The sequence below is a fragment of the Hemiscyllium ocellatum genome, chromosome 20 (assembly GCF_020745735.1).
Source record: "Hemiscyllium ocellatum isolate sHemOce1 chromosome 20, sHemOce1.pat.X.cur, whole genome shotgun sequence".
NCBI lineage: Eukaryota > Metazoa > Chordata > Chondrichthyes > Orectolobiformes > Hemiscylliidae > Hemiscyllium > Hemiscyllium ocellatum.
The window spans coordinates 50,413,861-50,435,595 of NC_083420.1; the positions used below are offsets into that span (position 1 = coordinate 50,413,861).

The 21,735-nt window shown below is 47.4% G+C and overlaps 1 protein-coding gene across 8 annotated transcripts in view; it reads right to left on the bottom strand.

The window, feature by feature from the left end:
* tnrc18 (trinucleotide repeat containing 18) overlaps positions 1-21,735 on the bottom strand; it is a 186,757-nt gene that overhangs the window by 25,931 nt on the left and 139,091 nt on the right. For 6 of the 8 annotated variants that reach the window (XM_060840845.1, XM_060840849.1, XM_060840848.1 and 3 more), the window contains 5 exons: positions 21,422-21,571; positions 17,009-17,153; positions 14,491-14,608; positions 9,355-9,430; positions 7,624-7,732 (listed from right to left, as the gene is read on the bottom strand). In XM_060840845.1, coding sequence (XP_060696828.1) covers positions 7,624-7,732; positions 9,355-9,430; positions 14,491-14,608; positions 17,009-17,153; positions 21,422-21,571 — 598 coding nt within the window. The remainder of the gene's footprint in view (positions 1-7,623; positions 7,733-9,354; positions 9,431-14,490; positions 14,609-17,008; positions 17,154-21,421; positions 21,572-21,735) is intronic. The other 2 variants (XM_060840850.1, XM_060840846.1) reach the window with 1 other exon arrangement.

Genomic DNA, 21,735 nt, shown 5'->3' on the forward strand with positions numbered 1-21,735 from the left:
GATGGGGGTTGGGTGGGGGAACATTAAGTTGAGCAACTGACATGTGACTGCAATCCAGCTTACTGTCTTGTGAGAAAAATACAAGATCCAAACACCCGAACAACAATGATGGATTCGCCTCAGCCATCTGAAGGCCAGATCATTGTCCTGTGTGAAAACTCCCCCTGGGATTGATGGTTTTTTTCCTGCAAGATCTCATGCCACCCCATGAAATTCTACAGTGGGTGCAATCAGCTGGAATGCTGGAAGCTGCAAGTTATGAGGAATTCTGCAGGACAACAGTGACCTTAACATTCTGTCCTGTACGATCATCCTTGGGGTCACTTGGGAAAGTTGGGAAGACTCCTGGAGGTGGAGAGGCCAGACATTCATTAGTCTTTTGAAAAAGCTGAGCCTCTGCTTGATTGCCAGCACTGGCTCTCTCAGCTCTGCTGTGAAGCTTCTATAGAAATGTCAAGGTGAATTTAGACAAGGTTAAAGCTTCAAATGCTTTCCATTTCAGCTATTTAAGGGGTCTCGATGATTGACATTTTATTCTCCGACAGTACAAAGGAGTTCCTTTACCAAATCGGATGAAGCAATGAATGACTTTTAAAACATCTTTTTTGTTTTACACACCTTACAGTCACTCTCGCATTCATTACTTCAACACTGTGGGTGAATTAAAGTAACATAGCCTGGTATCAGGGCGTGACTGGAAGGCATAGCTTGGCATGTGCTGCATGAGAATTTCAATATGTTCTGTCAGACAGACCACAGCCCATGACACCCTGAGGCACTGCGCACCACGTCCCATGGAAAATCCCAAAGGACTAGGTCATGACTATCTCCAAAACGGGGTTGACCAGGGTGACCACAGATCACAATCTGTTCCAACCTGCACCCTCAGAACTGAAATGAGAAACCCAAGGAATAGACCCAGGAATCCTGGGATTAGGACCAACCCACCATTTTTAAAGGGCTCCCAGTCATCCAGTCCTGGCAAAAATCCAGACCAATACCCATTTCTTCTTGAAGCGGTTGTGGGGATAATCCTCTTTGAAAATCAAAGCTCAGCTGGAGTTTTATTCTTTCTGCCTTGCTAACGGATTAATAATAATAGTATAATTCTGACTGGGGTTTAAATATTTGATGTATTATGTTGCCTTGGATACCACCCACCTCTCTCCAGATGTGATTAGGCCCCATCTTGAGAAATCCCCAAGTTGGAATGAAGGATGAGATCTGAGGGTATTTTGTTTACAGCCTAGAAACCTACTTTCATCACATTCCTAATCCCTCCATTGAACAGAGGAAGGTTGCCAAAAATGCTTTTGGCAGCCGTGAGGTTAAACAAAAAAGTGTTTTTCTCCCCAGTTCCATTCTGTGCTGTGAGCTGCTAATGTTGGTGTTCTCACTATAAAGGGAGCCGAGAGTAGCAGATTTATGGCAATAATTAGAGAATAGCAGTTATCACAATGTCAGCGCACCATGATAAATTTCGGTCTCATATACAAGAGCACGGTGATAAATTTGCCCTGAAAGCAAACGGCCCAAATACTTGAAAAAGTTACAAGCTTCGAAGACCTTCCTGTCAGTTTTAGAGATCACTTAACGATATTGGTTATTCTACTTAAGAGCAAGTTCCTTAATACTGATTTATTCCAATCAATAGATCGGAGCAAAGGGTTATACAGCGACTAAGGGGGACAAAGAAATTAAGGGTAAGCTCCTTAAAAGAGGACCGTTTCTGGTGAGATTTATCATAACCCACATCAAGGCCCTGACAGGTTCAGTGAGTGTTGAACACAGTGGAATTAAATTGAATGCTAATTTTTGAAGAATCTCAATGGATCCTTTTTTAAAAAATTAATTCATGGGATGTGGGCATTGTTGATGAGGCCAGGGTTTATTGTCCGTTTCTAATTGCTCTTGAGAAGATGTTTTACCTTCATGAAGTGTTGCAGCCTATGTATTTAAAGGAAGGAGCTACAGAAATACTGGATACACTGGTCGTAATCTTCTCAAGAGTCTTTTGATTCTGGAGAAAGGATCCCAGAGAATTGTAAAAATGCCAATACAACACCCTTATTCAAAAAGGGAGATGACAAAAAAGGAAACTATAGGCCATCCAGCATTGGGAAAGTTCCAAAATACATAGTAGAATCAACAGAGACAGCATGGCTTCATGAAGGGAAATCAGGACAGAAAATGTGATTAGTTATTTGAGGAGGTAACAAGCAGGTGAGATAAAGGGGAATAAGTAGATGGAATATATTTGGATTTCCAGAAGGGATTTGATGAAGTATTACACATCAGCTATTTAAAAAGAGGAGAGTGTTGGGAGGTGGTATGTTAGCATGGATAGAGGATTGGCTAACTAATAGAAGACAAAGAATTTGCATAAAGGGGGCATTTTCAGGATGGCAACCTGTAACCAGTGGAGTGCCACAGGGATCAGTGCTGGGGCCATAATTATTTACAATATATATTCCTGACCTTGGCGATGGTAGTCAGTGCATGCCACGTTTGCAGGTGACATAAAGTAAGTAGGAAGGCATGTAGTGACAATGATACAAAGACTTTACGTTGGGATACACACAGGTTAAATGAGGGGTAAAAATTTTGAAAGTGGAAGATAATACGGGAAAATGTAAGGTTATACACTTTGGCAGGAAGAACAGAAGAATGAAATATAATGTAAAAGGAGAAGGACTGCAGAAGGCTGCAGCTCAGAGATTTCAGGCCCTCATGCATGAATAACAGAAAGCTTGCTTTCAAATTCAATAGGTAATAGGGATGGCAAATAGACTATTGTCTTCATTTCAAAGGGAATGGAGTATAAAAATAGGGACGTCTTGCTAAACCTATCGAAAGAACTAGACAGACCATAGTGTGAACAATTTTGGCCCCTTCACCTAAAGAAAGATGTAAAGGCATTGAAGGAAGTCTTCAGAATGTTAACTTGGCTGATCCCAGGTATGGAGGAACTATCTCATGAGGAGCGTTTGAGTTGGTTAAGCCTGTACTTACTGGAGTTCAGAAGGATGACAGGAGACCTTTTTGAAATATACAGGACTTGACAGGGTAGATGGTAGAGAGGCTGTTTCTCCTTGTGGGAGACTCTCAGGCTAGAGGACACCATCTCAGAGTAAGGGGCTGCCCATGTAAAACACAGATGAGTCGGAATTTCTTATCCCAGCCACATTCAGTCTGTGAAATTCTTTGCTGCAAATGGTGATGGATGCTGGGTCATGAGCATATTCAAGGCAGAGATAAACAGATTATTCATCAGTAAGGGGTAAGGGGAAAAGGCAGGAAAGTGAAGTTGAGGACTATTAGATCAGCCACGATCTCACTGAATGGAAGAGCTGACTTGATGGACTGAATGGCCTATTTCTGGTTCTACATCTTCTGGTCTTCTGGCAGTAGGCATATGCTCAGTGCTGGTAAGGAGAGAGTTCCAGGATTTTGTCTGAGTGACAGTGAAGGAACAGCGTTATCATTCCAAGTCAGGATGGTGGGTGACTCTAGTGCTACCTGCAGATGGTAATGTTCACATGGGCCTACTGCCCCTGTTTTTCTCAGTGGTAGAGGTCACGGGATGGAAGATGATGTCAAAGGAGCCTTGGTGAACTGTTTCAGGGCATCTTGTACACACTTCTGCTCCTGGGTGGTGAAGGGAGTGGATGTTTGTGGATGTGGTGCCAATCAAGCGGGCCGTTTTATCCTGGATGGTGTCAAGCTTCTTGAGTGCTGTTGGCACTTACCCATCCAGGCAAGTGGGGGGTATTCCATCACACTCCTGACTTGTGCTTTGTAGATGGTGGACAGGCTTTGGGAGACTGGAGGAGGGTTACTTGCCACAGAAGTCCCAGGTTCTGACTTGCTCTTCGAGGCACAGATTTATGTGGTCGGTCCAGTAGAGAGTGTCTGGTTAATGGTGACTTCTAAGATGTTTACTGGTAGGGTGGGGAGGTGTTGTGCGTGGGGGTGGAGCTTGTGTGTAGTCCCAATGACAGGTATCCCCATTGAACGTGTGCAAGCCTGGCTGCTTCATCAAACCAGGTTGATCAGATAGCTCACTCAAGCAACCATTTCGGAATGAAAGCCTGGGCTGTTAGCATTGGTCATTCAGTGATCAAAACAACATATGAGTTGCCTTTCAGATTAAATGTTGAACAGAACCTCAATTGGTCATCTTGCTTTGACATAAAACCATCTGCTATGTCAAACAGCAAGGAAGTTCTCTCTGTTATCTTTGCCAATACCTAACTCACAAGCAAGATCATGAAGAAATCACCATTTTATTTTCTTCCATCCCGATCCCATTGTGTTCTGGGATGATGCTGTGCGAAAATTGCCTGCCAATATACAACAGTGACCACACTTCCGAGTCCTGAGGTTGTGCAAGTCACTATATAAATGTAGTTTCTTGCTTCACTAATTGTCACATGCTTATACTTTATAATATCCTGTGATCAGGGCTCAAGCTGATCCCCACTTGGCCTGACAGGTCCCGGAATACTGACACTGACTGTACTGACTAAATAGATATTAGGGGAACGAGAATAGAAAGGGTCTATATCTGGAACCTAGCCTGGGTCAGATACACCTGGATAAGCTCACAACTGACCAAACCCAGACGTGTTTACTGGATTGGCCCCAACAGAACAACATTTCCCAATCCAGTCTTTTTCATGTTCCACTGCTGACCCTCCCTCCCCTCCTTTCCCCTCATTTCCTCTATCCTCCCCCTTCCTTCTTTCTGCTTCCCCCATCCACCTTTCCCCCATATCTCTCCTCCTTTCCTTTACTTCCCCATTCCTCGACCTATCCACCTTCTACCTCTCCTCTCTGATCCCTCTTCTCCAGCTTTTCTCCCCTCCTTCCCTCCTGTCTCCTCCACATCTTATCCCCTTTACCTGTCCTCCGCCTTCCGTTCCCTCTGGCACACTTCGCCCCCAGATTTCTTCTCATCTCCCTCCTCACCCTCCACCTCTCGTCCTCACCCTACATCACCCCCTCCTCACCCTCCACTGCTCCCTCCTCACCCTCCACCGCTCCCTCCTCATCCTCCACCCCTCCTCCTCACCCTCCACCGCTCCCTCCTCATCCTCCACCCCTCCTCCTCACCCTCCATCACCCCCTCCTCACCCTCCACCACCCCTTCCTCACCTCCACCTGGCGTCCTCACCCTCCATCGCCCCCTCCTCACCCTCCACCTCCCCTCCTCACCCTCCACCCGTCCTCCTCACCCTCCACCTCCCCTCCTCACCCTCCACCCGTCCTCCTCACCCTCCACCTCCCCTCCTCACCCTCCACCTCACCTCCTCTCCCTCCACCCCTCCTCCTCACCCTCCACCTCCCAACCTCACCCTCCACCCCGACTCCTCAACCTCCATCTCCCCTCCTCACCCTCCCTCACCCCTCCCCCTCCTCTCCCTCCACCCCACTCCTCACCCTCCACCTCTCCTCCTCACCTTCCACCTCCCCTCCTCACCCTCCACCCCTCCTCTCCCTCCACCCCTCGTCCTCACCCTCCACCCCTCCTCCCCACCCTCCACCTCCCCTCCTCACTCCACCCCTCCTCCTCACCCTCCACCTCCCCTCCTCTCCCTCCACCTCCCCTCCTCTCCCTCCATCTCACCTCCTCACCCTCCAACTCCCCTCCTCTCCCTCCATCTCCCCTCCTCTCCCTCCAACTCCCCTCCTCTCCCTCCATCTCACCTCCTCACCCTCCACCTCCCCTCCTCTCCCTCCATCTCCCCTCCTCTCCCTCCAACTCCCCTCCTCTCCTTCCATCTCCCCTCCTCTCCCTCCAACTCCCCTCCTCTCCCTCCAACTCCCCTCCTCACCCTCCAACTCCCCTCCTCTCCCTCCATCTCACCTCCTCTCCCTCCAACTCCCCTCCTCTCCCTCCATCTCACCTCCTCTCCCTCCAACTCCCCTCCTCTCCCTCCACCTTCCCTCCTCACCCTTCATCCCCTCTTCACCCTCCATCTCCCCTCCTCACCCTCCAACTCCCCTCCTCTCCCTCCAACTCCCCTCCTCACCCTCCAACTCCCCTCCTCTCCCTCCAACTCCCCTCCTCTCCCTCCAACTCCCCTCCTCTCCCTCCATCTCACCTCCTCTCCCTCCAACTCCCCTCCTCACCCTCCAACTCCCCTCCTCTCCCACCACCTCCCCTCCTCTCCCACCACCTGCTCTCCTCTCCCTCCACCTCCCCTCCTCTCCCTCCACCCCCTCCTCACCCTTCATCCCCTCCTCACCCTCCATCTCACCTCCTCCCCCTCCATCTCCCCTTCTCTTCCTTCACCTCCCCTCCTCTCCCTCCACCTCCCCTCCTCTCCCTCCATCTCCCCTCCTCTCCCTCCATCTCCCCTCCTCTCCCTCCACCTCCCCTCCTCTCCCTCCAACTCCCCTCCTCTCCCTCCACCTCCCCTCCTCTCCCTCCAACTCCCCTCCTCTCCCTCCACTTCCCCTCCTCTCCCTCCACCTCCTCTCCTCTCCCTCCACCTCCCCTCCTCTCCCTCCAACTCCCCTCCTCTCCCTCCACCTCCCCTCCTCTCCCTCCAACTCCCCTCCTCTCCCTCCACCTCCTCTCCTCTCCCTCCACCTCCCCTCCTCTCCTTCCACCTCCCCTCCTCTCCTTCCACCTCCCCTCCTCTCCTTCCACCTCCCCTCCTCTCCCTCCACCTCCCCACCTCACCCTCCACTTCCCCTCCTCTCCTTCCACCTCCCCTCCTCTCCTTCCACCTCCCCTCCTCTCCTTCCACCTCCCCTCCTCTCCCTCCATCTCCCCTCCTCTCCCTCCAACTCCCCTCCTCTCCCTCCAACTCCCCTCCTCACCCTCCAACTCCCCTCCTCTCCCTCCATCTCCCCTCCTCTCCCTCCAACTCCTCTCCTCTCCCTCCACCTCCCCTCCTCTCCCTCCACCTCCCCTCCTCTCCCTCCATCTCCCCTCCTCTCCCTCCAACTCCCCTCCTCACCCTCCAACTCCCCTCCTCTCCCTCCAACTCCCCTCCTCTCCCTCCAACTCCCCTCCTCACCCTCCAACTCCCCTCCTCTCCCTCCATCTCACCTCCTCTCCCTCCACCTCCCCTCCTCTCCCACCACCTGCTCTCCTCACCCTCCATCTCCCCCCTCACACTCCAACTCCCCTCCTCTCCCTCCAACTCCCCTCCTCTCCCTCCAACTCCCCTCCTCTCCCTCCAACTCCCCTCCTCTCCCTCCACCTCTCCTCCTCACCCTCCATCTCCCCTCCTCACACTCCACCTCCCCTCCTCTCCCTCCACCTCCCATCCTCTCCCTCCACCCCCCCTCCCCTCCTTCTCAGAAGATGTCACTTCAAATGCTTGCAAAAAAAATTCTTTGGGTTTAAACATTCTGTTCATTATAAATGTAAGAAGTAACTGGGGAGACCTTTGTTTCGTGCTTGAAAGGGAAGATCAGCCTGCTTTCTGCGCCCAGTTGACACAATGATGAACACACTCCATGGCTAACCCTTTCGAGAGCTGAATCAGCACTAAGCTCTCAATGTCACACTTTCCACTCAGGAAGTTAGACGTTCTTAGAATGAGAACTCGTCAAGAAACGGTTTCTGGGTGACAGAATCAGAGAGTGAGAGAGAGAGACAGATACCTCTGACAACAGTTCCAGGGTACAGGCAGCGATACTGCTGGCTCCAGTAGGCAGCAATTCGGGTTCCTTCAGGCAACAACCTCACACAGGAAGGCTTAACATCAATGATCTGCTTCAAAAGGACATTAGGAGAGAGCGAGATCTAAATTAAAGCCACGTCTGAATTTCAGATCAAATCAATCCTGACAAACTAAATGCTGAGCTCAACAGGAAGGCAATATCCCTGGGCCATCGCTGGTTTATTTATTGAAAAGGTTGTGTTGGAGAAGAACAGCGACTGAGGCTGTGCCGAGGTGGGGGATGTTGTCAAATTGAGGGGAAATCAGATTGACTTGGCTCCACGTCCAACTCCCGCCCTGATCTGAGACATTTATCAACAGCAGGATAGCAATCAAACAGACCCCTCACACACCCCCAGGGGGCAGGCAAACAATTGAAATACATTGGGGCCTTATTAAGAGCTATTCCATCATCGACCAAAAGTTGCAATTTAATCCCCATGTAGCCAGGCCCTGAGAGAAACCGCGGGACGGCCACTTGGTGGTTACCCGGGGTTTTAATGGGTGGGTAGGTGGGGGTGGTGTTGGGAGTGGTGGGTCAGTGGTTTGCACTGCTGCCTCACAGTGCCAGAGACCTGGGCTTGATTCCAGCCTCGGGTAACTGTCTGTGTGGAGTTTGCACATTCTCCCCGTGTCTGTGTGGGTTTCCTCCGGGTGCTCCAGTTTCCTCCCACAATCCAAAGATGTGCAGGTTAGGTGGATTGGCTAAAATGCCCATAGTGTCCAGGGATGTGTAGGTTAGATGCATTAGTCAGGGGTAGATCTAGAGTAATAGGGGAATGGATTTGGGTGAGATACTCTTCAGAAGGTCAGTGTGGAATTGTTCGGCCGAAGGGCCAGTTTCCACACTGTAGGGATTCTATAAAAAAAAGGGACCACAGCTATGGGTGGCCCTTTCGATATCCTTAGAGGGGGTCTCAGCCCCATTTTCCTTTTGGAAATGTCGGTCTTTTCTGAATTGCTGCAGGCCGCAGGGTTCCTGCCTTCACAGCAACAGCGGCTGCTCCTGCTGGGCACATGTTGTTGAGACTGCTCTCTCTCTGCGCTTAATATAGCTGATCCTTTCTGAGGTGGGAGTGGGGTTTGGGTTGGGGAGAGGAGTGGGGGTGGAGTTAGCTGGGTCAGTGGCATGAACTATGTAAATAAAGGGTGATTTGGTGACAGATACTGGTCTCTGTGCAGTGACCCTCCACAAACAGGAAATCGCCTGGTAAGATGTCCCTGACAACAGGAGCTCAGTCTCCTTGATGTTGCAAAACTTCAACTGGTCAACAGAGTATCTGGAATAAGACCTAATTTCTGAAATCAAATGTACCACTCTTTTTACAGACCTGTATCAACAGGCAGGGTGAGGGGGAAAAGTCATCAACAGATAATATCACTGGAAAAACATTTTCAATGGAAAAATCACATTCATTTCTTGCAAAACCAAAGTAATTCATGCTTTATTCTCAAGTGCACGGGCAAATAATTTAAAGTTTTGTCTAGGACATCAGGCATGGCGAGAAGTTTCGGGCCATTTTTAATCCAGCTGCTTGTCTCCTGCCTACTTTACAATGAGTGCTTTCATTTCACTACCTATACACCCCAGACTGAAGGAAAGCTCGCACGGTGTTGTAATAGTGAAAAGCGAACGTTATTGCCAATCTGTAGCAATTACTAAGCCTCTCACCGCTTCCTGTAGGAGCTGCTCCAAGGAGTAGATGTGCGGACGGTTTCCTCTCTCTCCCTCTACAACCACACGATATCTGGAAGAGAGATGTTTATACTTGAGGAGGGGCCAGAGTGTTTACACACAGTAATCTTCTCTGTCTTGTTCAATTTGATTTCTTAAAGTCAGTCCGTATGCAGCTTGGTCGCAGCAATTTGAAAACTTCTTTATCGAGACAAATCATGGTGCATCTAAGAATCACAGAAATTCTACAGCGTAGAAAGAGACCTTCAGTCAGAGTCTGCATCAATTTCACCCAGTCCCAGCCCCCTATCCTATCCCTGTAACCATGTATTTTCCCTGGCTAATCCATCTTGCCTGCACATGATGGGGAATTTAGCATGGACAATCCATCTAAACGGCACCTCTTTGGACTGTGGGAGGAAACCAGAGAGCCTATAATGAAAAACAAGGAGACTGGGCCTACATCAAGCACCAGGGCTTGTCACTGTAATCTCATTAGGAAGTTCCTTGTTACTCTCACTGCAAATCTTGTATTTCCCTCTTTTTTTAATCCAATGAAGTCACATTTTCTGTGTACAGATAATACGAAAGATATTTTGTACACGGCCCCCCCCCCCCCCGCGACGTGTTATTGTCTGACTCTGTGACTTTACTGCTTCGTTGGTAAATGTCAGGAGCGTGGTGACGCACACAAGGAGAAATTTTAACTTTGTTGCACGTGACGTTTTCCCCACACTGAATAGTTATCTCTTTGTACAAACAAAAAACGTACACACAGATAAAGATAAAGATAGACCCACACATGCCTGTCCAAGTTTGACTCTCTGGGCCTTCAGTTCCCTGAAGGTGATGACCCAAATTGCTGCAGTGCTATTGCTGATAGTGACAGAGGGGCTTTGTAGGCTTAAATCCAGGAACTTAAAGGACGCTCTAACATTCACTTGATGGTTCTGGTTAGAATGAAATGGTCAGAGTTGCAGGACTGCACGAGCAGGGATTTCACCACTTGGGTCACTTCACAGACGCAGCATGGAAGCAGACCCTTTAGTCCAACTCATCCATGCCAACCAGATATCCTCAATAAATCTAGTCCCATTTGCCAGCATTTGGCCCATATCCTTCTAAATCATTCCTATCCACATACCCATCCAGATGCCTTTTAAATGCTGTAATTGTACTAGCCTCCACCACTTCCTCTGGTAGCTTCTTCCATACACACACCACCCTCTGCGTGAAAAAGTTGCCCTTTAGGTCCCTTTTAAATCTTCCTCCCTCTCACCCTAAACTCCCCTAGTTTGGAGTTTTATCTCCTCCTGGGGAAAAACCCTTGTTTATTTACCCTATCCATGACCCTCATGATTTTAAATGCATCTGTAAAGTCACCCCTCAGCCCCGACACTCTGGGGAAAACAGCCCCAGCCTGTTCAGCCTCTCCCTGTAGCTCAAACCTTCCAACCCTGGCAACATCCTCGTAACTCTTCTCTGAACCCTTTCAGGTTTCACAACATTCTTCCTATAACAGGGAGACTAGAACTGAATGTAGTAGTCAAAAAGTGGCCTAACCAATGTCCCATCCAGCCACAAGATGACCTCCCAACTCCAATGCGCAACCTTCAATTTTACACAAAAAGGAAAATGTACAGAAAAGAATAACTTGTCGCTCCACAGTTTCAGCGGATGTTTCCTGTTTTTGAATCTAGTCCAAAAGCAGGAACATTTTGTGTAGAGAAACACCTTGTTCACAATTCCTACCGAATTCTTGTTCTGCTGCAATTCCAAAGCCAAAAGACTCTGAAGCAGAAGTAGGCCATTCAGCCCATCGAGGGTGCTCTGCCCTTCAATGAGATCATGGCTGACCTGATAATCCCCTTTCCCGAGAAGCTGGAGCATGAAGCCCTGGGGTTACCACCGAATTGCTGCCTGATGTCTCCACAGCTTGGTAGCACCATAACGCCTGCAGCCAAGGCACCATTACCCAGAGTACCCCTCAAGACGGAGGATTGGAGGAAGTAAGTCTTTTTGCCGACCCCACCTGCCCCCAAAACTGATAACTTGCCTGTTCACTGTTGGTTTGGTCAACCAACCTGACCCACCTGGAGCTCAATTAGTTATGGCCCAGGCTGCAGGAGGCTCCCAAGTGGTTGTCAATTGTTGACAGTAGGTTGGGACGGTCAATTGCAGACTTCCTGTCCAGAACTTAATTTCTGAAGTGACAGCAGTTTTTTGGGGGGGATGGCGGGAGGGGAGGGATGGAAGAGCTGGCCCGATTATCCTTCCTTTCTGCGTACAACCGTCCCGCTGCTTCTTGGGAATTGTAAATTCCACCTTCTAGCTCAAACATTGTAAAGCCCGCATTTATATAGTGCCATTCATAATCTTAGTTTATCCCATAGCACTCTGCAGCCAACAGAATGTTTGTTGAAATATTACCACTGTTGCACCTTATAAAAAAAATCAATAGCCAGTTTAGACAGAGCAAAGTCCCACAATCAGCAATGTAATGGTGATGTTGGTTGAGAGGTAAATATTGACTGGGGCTCCCCTGCCCATTTACAGAGAGCACTGTGGGATTTTTAATGTCTGTCCAAGATTTCAGCCAGGCTTCGGTTTAGCAGTTAACGTGGGAGAGATCACCTCTGCCAGTGCAGAGAACCTCCGTTCTGAGGAAGAGTCACCAGACCCGAAACACTACCTCTGATTTCTCGGCACACATGCTGCCAGACAACTTCAGAGCTTTTCCAGCAACTTCTGTTTTTGTTACTGTAGCATCAGCCTTGGTGGCACAATAAGACATCAGCAAGTGACTCAGAGGAGGAGAGTCCTACCCAGAGGGGCGGCCAACACCTTCATCTGAATAAAATGCTGCTTTTCTGGCACAGGGTCAGAAGCCACACGACACCAGGTTATAGTCCAACAGGTTTACTTGAAACCACAAATTTTTGCAGCGCTGCCCCTTTGTCAGGTGGCACAGACCAGCTCTGCTCTGAACAGGCCCACACTCCTCAAACCCACTAAAACAAAACTGTTGAAATTAAGCCATGAGGTTGGAAGTTAATAATTTGAAAGGAGAGGAACACGAGCAATATTAATTTGTTTTGGATCTATTACAGAACACGCATTGCCTGTCCTGAGTTCACGTCTAATGCATATCAGGCACATGGTCACAACATAGTTCCACAGTTTGGTATAATGCAGCTATTAAAATTAGAGAGATATATAATATACAGCAAATATATCCCTCCCAACCTCATTAGGGACATAGAATCCCTCCAGTGCAACGAGAGACTATTCAGCCCATCGAGTCTGCACTGACCCTATGAAGAGTATCCCAGCCAGACCCACCTGAACCCCACATTTCCCATGGCCAATCTGCCTACCCTGCACATCTTTGGACTGTGGGTGGAAACCAAAGCACCACTGAGATGGGGCCAATATCTTCACCTTCAAAGTGTTGCTTTTCCTGCCACAGCTTTGAATTTGCACAAAATGTGCAAACTCCACACAGACAGTCACCCCAAGACTGGAATCGAACCCAGGTTCCTGGCACTGTGAGGCAGCACTGAGCCGGATCGCTTAATTTTTTTGCATTGCTCAGCTGTGGCTGTTTAATCGGTGAAAATACAAATAGCTCCTCTCAGTGAAAACAAAGAGAGGATTTACTTGTTAACCTCAGACACCAGGAACTGACACAGCTTGTGAAAGATGTAAGGACCCCCTTCTCTTACTCCCCTGGAGGACAATTTTAGCGCAATTTTAGACAGTCATGGGTTCAAGCTCCGCGCTCTGGGACCTGAGTGTATAATGTGTGACGCTGAGGGAGTGCTACACTGTCATCGTGCCATCTATTGATGAGATGTCAAACCGAGGTGAGGCTGCTTTCAGCTCACTAACCCACCTCCAGGGGAGGGAACGAATTAAACTGAAGATTTTGACGTGGATACAGGAGCCATTAGTTGGCATAAAATGGGCTTCCTGTCCAACAGTGGATGCTCACACCCTCAAATCTAGAGGATCAACCCCTCCAGCTCAGAGAACAGCCCAGTTTGCAGCGCACGATGGGACTCAACAAGAAGAATCCCTCCCTAGTCTCCTAAGCATGTTAATGACAAACACAACCAAACAAGTACCACATGTCCCAGGAGGAAAGGGAAAACCATCTTCCCTGGGGAGCTGTCGCCTGGACCCCTAATCCTCACCTACCACTTGGCACTTCTCCCCACGTTGTTAATCTTTCCCATCAATGCAGGAAGCCAACTGGGAAACTCCAGATGCAAAAATCAAATCATGAAAGTAAACTTGAGCGGGGCGAGGTGGGGAAGGGTGGGGGGTGGGGCAGCACAGAGGACTGGACACAGAGGCCTGCAGTGGACACTCCCTCTCTGGGGATGCCCTGTCATTAGAAGGGCGTTTTTTGTTTTGAAAAATCCCTTCAGCAAATCACTCACTTCACCAATTAATAACACTGCCCCACCAGGGACCCTCCAAAACCAATAAACAGGAAGAAACAGAGACAGAGAGAAAGAATCTGAATCAAAATTGAATTGAAAGGGGAAATAATGTGCCCCAGCCTGTGTGGTGGCCATCTACCACGTCAGTCCTCATATATGGTCCTAATCATTCCCAATAGTTTTCGGCTCTAAATGATAACTGCAGCATCACCTATGCACACTTAAACATCACAGCATTTGTAACATCAACCTTCTGTTTCAGGTAAGTGCTCTCTCTGCCTCTACAGCATTTATTCTGTGCCTGAACTGAATGGATTTGAAACCATAAAGAACATCAGAACATGGGAAACAAATAATTTTCCGACTGGAAGCCAGCACCCTGAAATGTATTCAAGCCACTATTTAATCAGGGGGGCTACAGATTTGTTTCACTGGTCGCCAGCATGCCAGAAGCCAGGGAATTGGACAAAATTGTCTCAGGCAGATGTCGGGTGCTGAAGGGGGTGGCTTAAAGGAGGCATAGTGCCACATTACCAACTAAACTCTGACCTTTCAAGGTCAGACTCTGACTTCCAGGTGAGAATCAGGAGCAGCTGGGAAATTGTGCATGATGTTTAAATTAGATTAGATTAGATTGTCTTTAAGTAATGAGCATGTCAATCGTCCCCCCTTGCTGACAACTTACATATCGGGAGAGTGAACAGTTTTCACATATCCAGCATACAGTAGCTTGTCATCCATTGGAATCAGCACCCGAAGGCCATCCTTCAGCTCATCTTTGTCAATCACACACGAGCGAAGAGCTGCGGAAAATGATAGTAATCTCTCAGTAATGCCTTAGCAGCAAAGCTCTGCACCCGTCCCCAGTGGAATATAATCCTGTCTCCAACCAAAACCACAAGCTGCAATTACAGAGCAGCATTCCCCAATTGGAACCCCCCAAGCAGCTTTACAGGAGCATTATCGAACGCAATTTACACTCAGCAAACGCAAGGAGGTATTTAAAAACATGGTCAGGGAGCAAACTTTAAAGAGCATTGTAAATGAGGAGAGAAGTGATGGACAGATGAGGGAGGTCAGGGAGGGACTTTCTGAGCTCAGGGTATAGATTACTGAAGGAACAATAATGCAGTGATGACAACAGAACTGGTGCAAGAGCGCAGAATTAGATGAGATAGGGAAGGGTGAGGCTTGCAGTTTGGATCAGATCTCTGCAATTCTTTCTTTGATTCATTCACGGAATGCCAGCACTGTTGGCACCATTTGTCCATTTAGGATTGTACTGGAGAAGGTGATACCAAACTGCCCTCAGGGACCACTGCAGCCCCTGGGCTGTAGGAACACCCACAAGTGCTCTTCAGAGCCCGAGGATTTTGACCCATCGACAGTGAAGGAAGAGCGATATAATTCCAAGTCAGGATGGTGTGTGGCTTAGAGGGGAACTTGCAGGTGGTGGTTTCCCCTTGTCCTTCCAGAAGGCAGAGGTTGAGAGTTTAGAAGGTTCTGCCAAAGGAGCCCAGGCGAGTTATTCACTGCATCTCACAGATTGTACACACTGCTGACAATGTGCACTCGTGGTGACGGGAGTCAATGTGAAAGGTTGTGCCTGGGGTGCCAAGCAAACAAACTGCTTTGTCCCAGATGGTGTTGACCTTCTGAGTGTTGTGGAGTTAAACTCACCTAGACAAGTGGAGATGATTCAATATACCCCTGACTTGATGATAGGGAAGGGGAGTGGGAATTCAGTGATGTTTATGCTATTGAAAGTCAACAGGGGTGATGGTTAGATTCTCTCTTAATGGAGTTGGTCATTGCCTGGCAATTGTGTGGTTTGACTGTTTGTTGCTATTTATTTAGGTAAATCCCAATTGTTGTTTTTCTTTGTGGGAACAATCAGATGGAAGTGTGGAAAACTAATGGGATAATAATTGCTAACAATTTTGCTGACTCAGGCAAAGCTACAGACCCAGTGAATCAGAATAAAAGGAAAACACACAAACACATTTAAGGGGAAGTTTGAGAAATAAAGGAGGGGGAAATGAACAGAAGGAGTGGATGAGATGAAGGAAGATAGAAGGATTCTTGTGCGGAACACAAATACTGGCAGAAACCAGTTGGTCCAAATTAGCAACTTCTCTGCTGGGAAATTCGATGGAAACCAATTGACGAAAACACAGGCTCTTGTTTGAGTCAGTTGTTCCAAGCAAAGGGGATTTTAAGCATCGCCACTTTCCTGTGAAGCCGTTTGCAAATTTAAAAATGAATCTTTTAATGAAGTGGCAATAATTCAGCTTGTCAGGTACCAGAAAAAAAGGGAAGAAAAGATCAACGTTATCATTTAATATTCTGAGGACGAACCAGTCCATTATGTAAAGTAATTTTCAAGCGTAAAGACCTTGTTCACAACTGGACCTGTCAAGGTGCAAACGTACAGGAAGAACGAAGGAGGGACAGCAGATATGGGACAGGGTGAAGCTACATAAAGGGGCAGAGAGCAGACTCACTCAACAGCAGAGAAATCACTCTTCTCGGTAGCTGAAGAAGGTCACAGGAGTGAACAAAATCATTTGTTAATGAGAACGATAATGTGTTAAACTACCCAATTTGTTTGGGCAGTAAAGTTAGACAATGGTAACTGTCTCTACCGCCTGAAGTTACGATGCAGTGTAATAACTGGCTGTCATTCATTCCCTGAATGTGAAGGTTTGCACAATAAGTCTTAGCTTCAATTTTAAAACGGTGGATCTTCAAAAGCAGTTAGCAGACATCCTGTTAGTAGGACTTGTTCATTTCAACACAGATATCTATCGAATGAATCACTTGATAGATATTTAGGTCCGTGTAAATAATGGAGTATGAACAACAGCCGATTTTCTCAGCATTGCTTTCTCAGGATTGTCATCCTTGTGACAAGTCCCAAATCAGACATGGTGCAGGGTTGGCTGATAGTAGGAATTCCATCTTAAATTCCCTATCTTATCTAATCCACCTACAAAATAAGGAAAGTCATCAGATTTGTTTTTTAAAAAGTCATTTTAACAGTTTCCGCACACTCCTGTCTAACACGACGGTCTGGCGTGAAAGCAGATCCCTGGCAATTCCACCAATGGCTGAACCTCAGCTGGTGCCTTGCGGATATGAGGAGCGGGGAGTGCAGCTGGGATCGACGATGCTCAGCATTTTATCCCGAAGACGCGACTAACCTGGGATGGAGGGCCTCTCAATGAGCATGCTCAAAGGGAGGTTCTCATCTTCAGAGAAGCTGCTGTCTTGGTTCTGTTCAAAATCCTCATCGGCCGCCATGCTTTCCATGAGTTTACTGACAGCACCGCCTTTGGAACGTGCCTGCTGGAGAGACGAGGAAAGTACCGCTGTAAAAACCAAGGGCTTTCTTCACCAGCTAGTTGTGATTTCTTTGAATGGATCTAAATCGACATTTTTCACCATTCTGAAGGCACTGCTAGAGTGATGTTCCAGAATTTCTGGGTAGGGATGGATATCACCTCTAAGCTCTGGCTCCCAACCCCACCGTGGTCCTGAGCCATCTACCCCTCAGTCCAGAGTCCCCTGTCTTTCTTTATTCATTCATGGGATGAGGCCATCGCTGGCCAGGCCAGCATTGATTACCCATCCCTAGTTGCCCAGAGGGCAGTTGAGAATCAACCACATCGCGTAGGTCTGGAGTCACATGTAGGCCAAAGCAGGTAAGGCCAGCAACTTCCTTCCTATAGTGGCATCAGTGAACCACATGGGTTTTTCCATCAAACGACACCAGATTCTTGGTCGTCATTAGACTCTTACTTAGAATATCAGCTGAGTTTCTGGATTAACAGTCCAATGATAATACCACTAGTCCATTGCTTCCCACAGAGTTTCTGTGTGTGACTGTCTACCTGCAGTTGAGGCGCTCTCATTTTTCTTTTCTGTTTTATAACGGAATTTCACTGCAGTGTGTGTTTCTGATTACCCAGCAAATATCAACAAGCAGCAACGATATCAAAAATAGCAGAGAATCAGCTTTACTAAGGTGGGATAGACATTGGCCAGGAAAGACTGCCATTGACTGGTTTACGTCCAACTAAGGATAACAATAGGGTCCCTATTCAATGGTCTCATATAAAAAAAGTGCCCTGTCACTGTACAGCACTCGCTCAAAGCAGCACTGAAGCCAAGGCTTGAGTCTCTGGAGTGGAGTTTGAACCTTTGACCTGTGGGCTCAGAGATAACAATGCTTCCCATAAAGCCCTAGCTAATATTTGAATGTAGGCAATACACAAATATTTGTTGGTCAGGAACCAAAATAGAGAATATGATATTCATGCCCCATGAGTGAGGAGGCAGCCATCTCTTGCACTGTACCATTGTTGTAATTTGCATGAATCCTGTAGCTAATCACGTTTTGATTATCAGAATTTGTGTTAACATCAGATACTGACCAGAACAATGGAGATCGAAACTATAGGAGACATCCTTGTGAGGTGAGAGTCTCAGGTATTGGCCAGGACAATGGAAATACCTAAGCAGTATGACTGAACCTTCCAATATGGTCTTGGACACTCTTACCTTTTACAATATTAACTGACCAACAGTGAAACCATCAGGGCAGGCATTGGGTCAAGTCTGGAGGATGGGTGAGGAGGAACCTACTTCAGTACACATTCTGGATATCACTTGATTGGACTCACAAAAAAAGGGTAGACATTATACCCAGGGCAGGCTTGCCAAAGGACAGATTTTGATAGGGTAACACAGACAGGGGCCAAGTTTGATCATTTTAACTGTGTACAAAACCATGAATCAATTGTAACCATTATTAAGTCCTTGGAGATTTGAGTAATAATTTTGCATTTGGACAAGAAGTGTATGAGGAATCATTGAACTACATTTAAAACATTTCTGAACCAAGTTAAAGAACCATAGCTTTGACAAAGGGTCAGTTAGACTCGAAACATCAGCTGTTTTCTCTCCTCACAGATGCTGCCAGACCTGCTGAGATTTTCCAGCATTTTCTCTTTTGGTTAAAGAACTGCTTCGATAAGCAGTTGAATTCTCCCCTGTGTCTCGGTCAATATTTATCCCTCAACCAACACCAAAAGCGCCTACTTTCTGGTTGGTATCATATTGCTGATGGGTGAAATTTAGCTCCTTTTCAGCAGTGACTTTACTTCAAATAATATGGAATCAGAGAATGTCTGCAGTGTGGAAACAGGCCATTCAGCCCACACTGACCCTGCCAAGAGCATCCCACCCAGACCAACCCCTCTGCTCTACCCCTGTAACCCTGCATTTTCCAGGGCTAACCCACCTCACCTACACATCCCCGGACACTATGTGGCAATTTAACATGGTTAGCCGACCTAACCTGCACATATTTGGTCTGTGGAAAGAAACCAGTGTCTGGAGGAAACCCATGCAGACCCAGGGTGAAGGTGCAAACTCCACACAGACGGTCACACTGAATGGAACTCAGGTCCCTGGCGCTGTGAGGCAGCAGTGCTAACCACTGAGCCACTGTGCCTCACAGCTACATTAACAAAAAGGAAAAGAATGAACTGGAGGACAAGAAATAAGCCAAACACTTATTTTGGGTGCTACTTTAAAACTGCAAGAGAATCTGTAAGTGTCCTCCTACGATCTGGAGGAAGTCTACTATACAAAGGTGAGCAGGCATGTTGTTAGTGTGGGGAATGCATTGATTTCCCTGACATTAAGGTGACAGCCACAACCTTCCACACTCTAAGTTGACATTTGTGAATCCAAGGACTTGAGCACAGTGGTCAGGGGTGAGCACTGAGGGGATATTGCACTGTCTTTCGAATGACGACTTCAAGCAAGATTACCCATTTCCCCCTCTCTGATAAGATCCATGGCAGTATGTCAAAAAAGAGCATGTTTGTTCTCCCCATGCCCTGGGCCAATATCGCTCCCTCAACCAATACCACAAAAAAGAACAGGCTTTTTCATTATAACCATATAACTGTTGGAGGGAGCTGGCTTGCTGTGCATAGTTGCCTGCCACCTGTCCCTATTGCAACTCCAATCTGTACATTTGCTGTCAAACAGGTTGAGACATCTGGTGGACCTGCAAGTGTTTTATAGATAATAGTCTTTCTTTAAGAAAGCACTTTTTATAAGCTGAATAATTCCACACCATAATTGGAACCATACAATGCTGCATATTCTCATGGATCAAATCAATCACTCCTTGCACTTGATTGATTTTAAACAAACACAGGCCTATCTCTCATTACACAACATATAGAATACGTTGAACGAAAACCTGCATAAACACATGAGGAAAAAAAGGCACAGAACGTTACACAGACTGGGTGAGAGCTGGGAGCAGATAGCATTGGCAAGTTGGGCTGAATAGTCATTCCATTCTGTGTATTATCCTACAACGTATAAAAGCATTACATGTTCCTCCATAAAGTTCCAACCACCAGAAAACTCATCCAGATGTTTTTAGCTTCCAGCACTCTCCAATGCTAGCAAGCTAGAAATGTTTGGATGAGTCTTCTGACGGTGGAGCTTCATGCAGGAACATACAATGCTAAAAGCTGTGAACGCTCAAATAAAAGTAAAACGCTGCGGATGCTGGAAATCTGAAATAAAAAGAGAAACTGCTGGAGGAGTTCAGCATTTGTGGGGGGAGGGGGAGAGAGAGACAGAGACAGAGACACAGAGTTAATGTATCGATATAAGTCCCTAATGCATAGCAGCAGAAATAGGCCATTCAGCCCATCTGCTCTGCCATTCAATGAGATCATGGCTGATCTGATGATCCACAACTCCACTTTCCTGTCTTTCCCCAGAACCCTCGATTCCCTTCCTGCACAAAACTCTGTCTATCTCAGCCTTGAATATACTTAACAACCCAGCTCGGCACCCCTTTGTAGTAAAGAGTTCCACAGACTCATTACCCTCAGAGAAGAAGGTTCTTCTCATCTCTGTGTCAGATTTGTGAGCCCTTCCCTCCAAGATGATATCCTCTGGTCCTAGACTCTCCCACAAAAGGAGAAAGTGAGGACTGCAGATGCTGGAGATCAGAGCTGAAAATATGTTGCTGGAAAAGCGCAGCAGGTCAGGCAGCATCCAAGGAGCAGGAGAATCGATGTTTCGGGCATGAGCCCTTCTTCCTGAAGGGCTCCCACAAAAGGGGCAACTATCTCTTTCCATTTACACTGACAAGTCTCTTAAAACTCTTGTCTGTTTCAACAAGGTTCAATATGCCTCATTGTCAGAACCAACAATGCATGCAAGATACAATCCACCATATCCTTAAGGGCAGCATGGCGGCTCAGTGCTTAGCACTGCTGCCTCACAGCACTAGGGACCTGGGTTCGATTCCAGCCTCAGTGACTGTGTGGAGTTTGCACATCCTCCCAGTGTCTGTGTGGGTTTAATCTGACAGTCCAAAGATGTGCAGGTTAGGTGAATTGTCCGTGCTAAATTGCCGTCATGTTCAGGAGTGTGTAGGTTAAATGCATTTGTTAGGGGTAAATGTAGGGGAATGGGTCTGGGTGGGTTAATCTTCGGAGGGTCGGTGTGGACTTATTGGGCCAAAGGGCTTGTCTCCACACTGTAGGGATTCTATGCTTGTATAACAATGTTACCTCCTTTTTTCCATCCTTTGCTTTCACTTTCACTTTGTTCTTTTTGCAGGGGCTCGTGCTGCGCAGGAGGCTGGCCCTCGGTTCAGATGGGTTACTCGGAATCGGGACTGAAGGAAAGCCAGGGGACAGTGGCTCCTTCCCTTTCTTTCTCTGTAAGTTGAAAACACAGCAGTGAATCAATGAGCACCACCACCACCAGGCTGACTTCAAAATCGCAGCATGTACTGAACCTTACTTTAACTTCTCATCGTCTCAGCACACCTCCATTCAAAGTGGGGAGGGCAACCAAAACCCATATCTGGGGGATTGTTCCT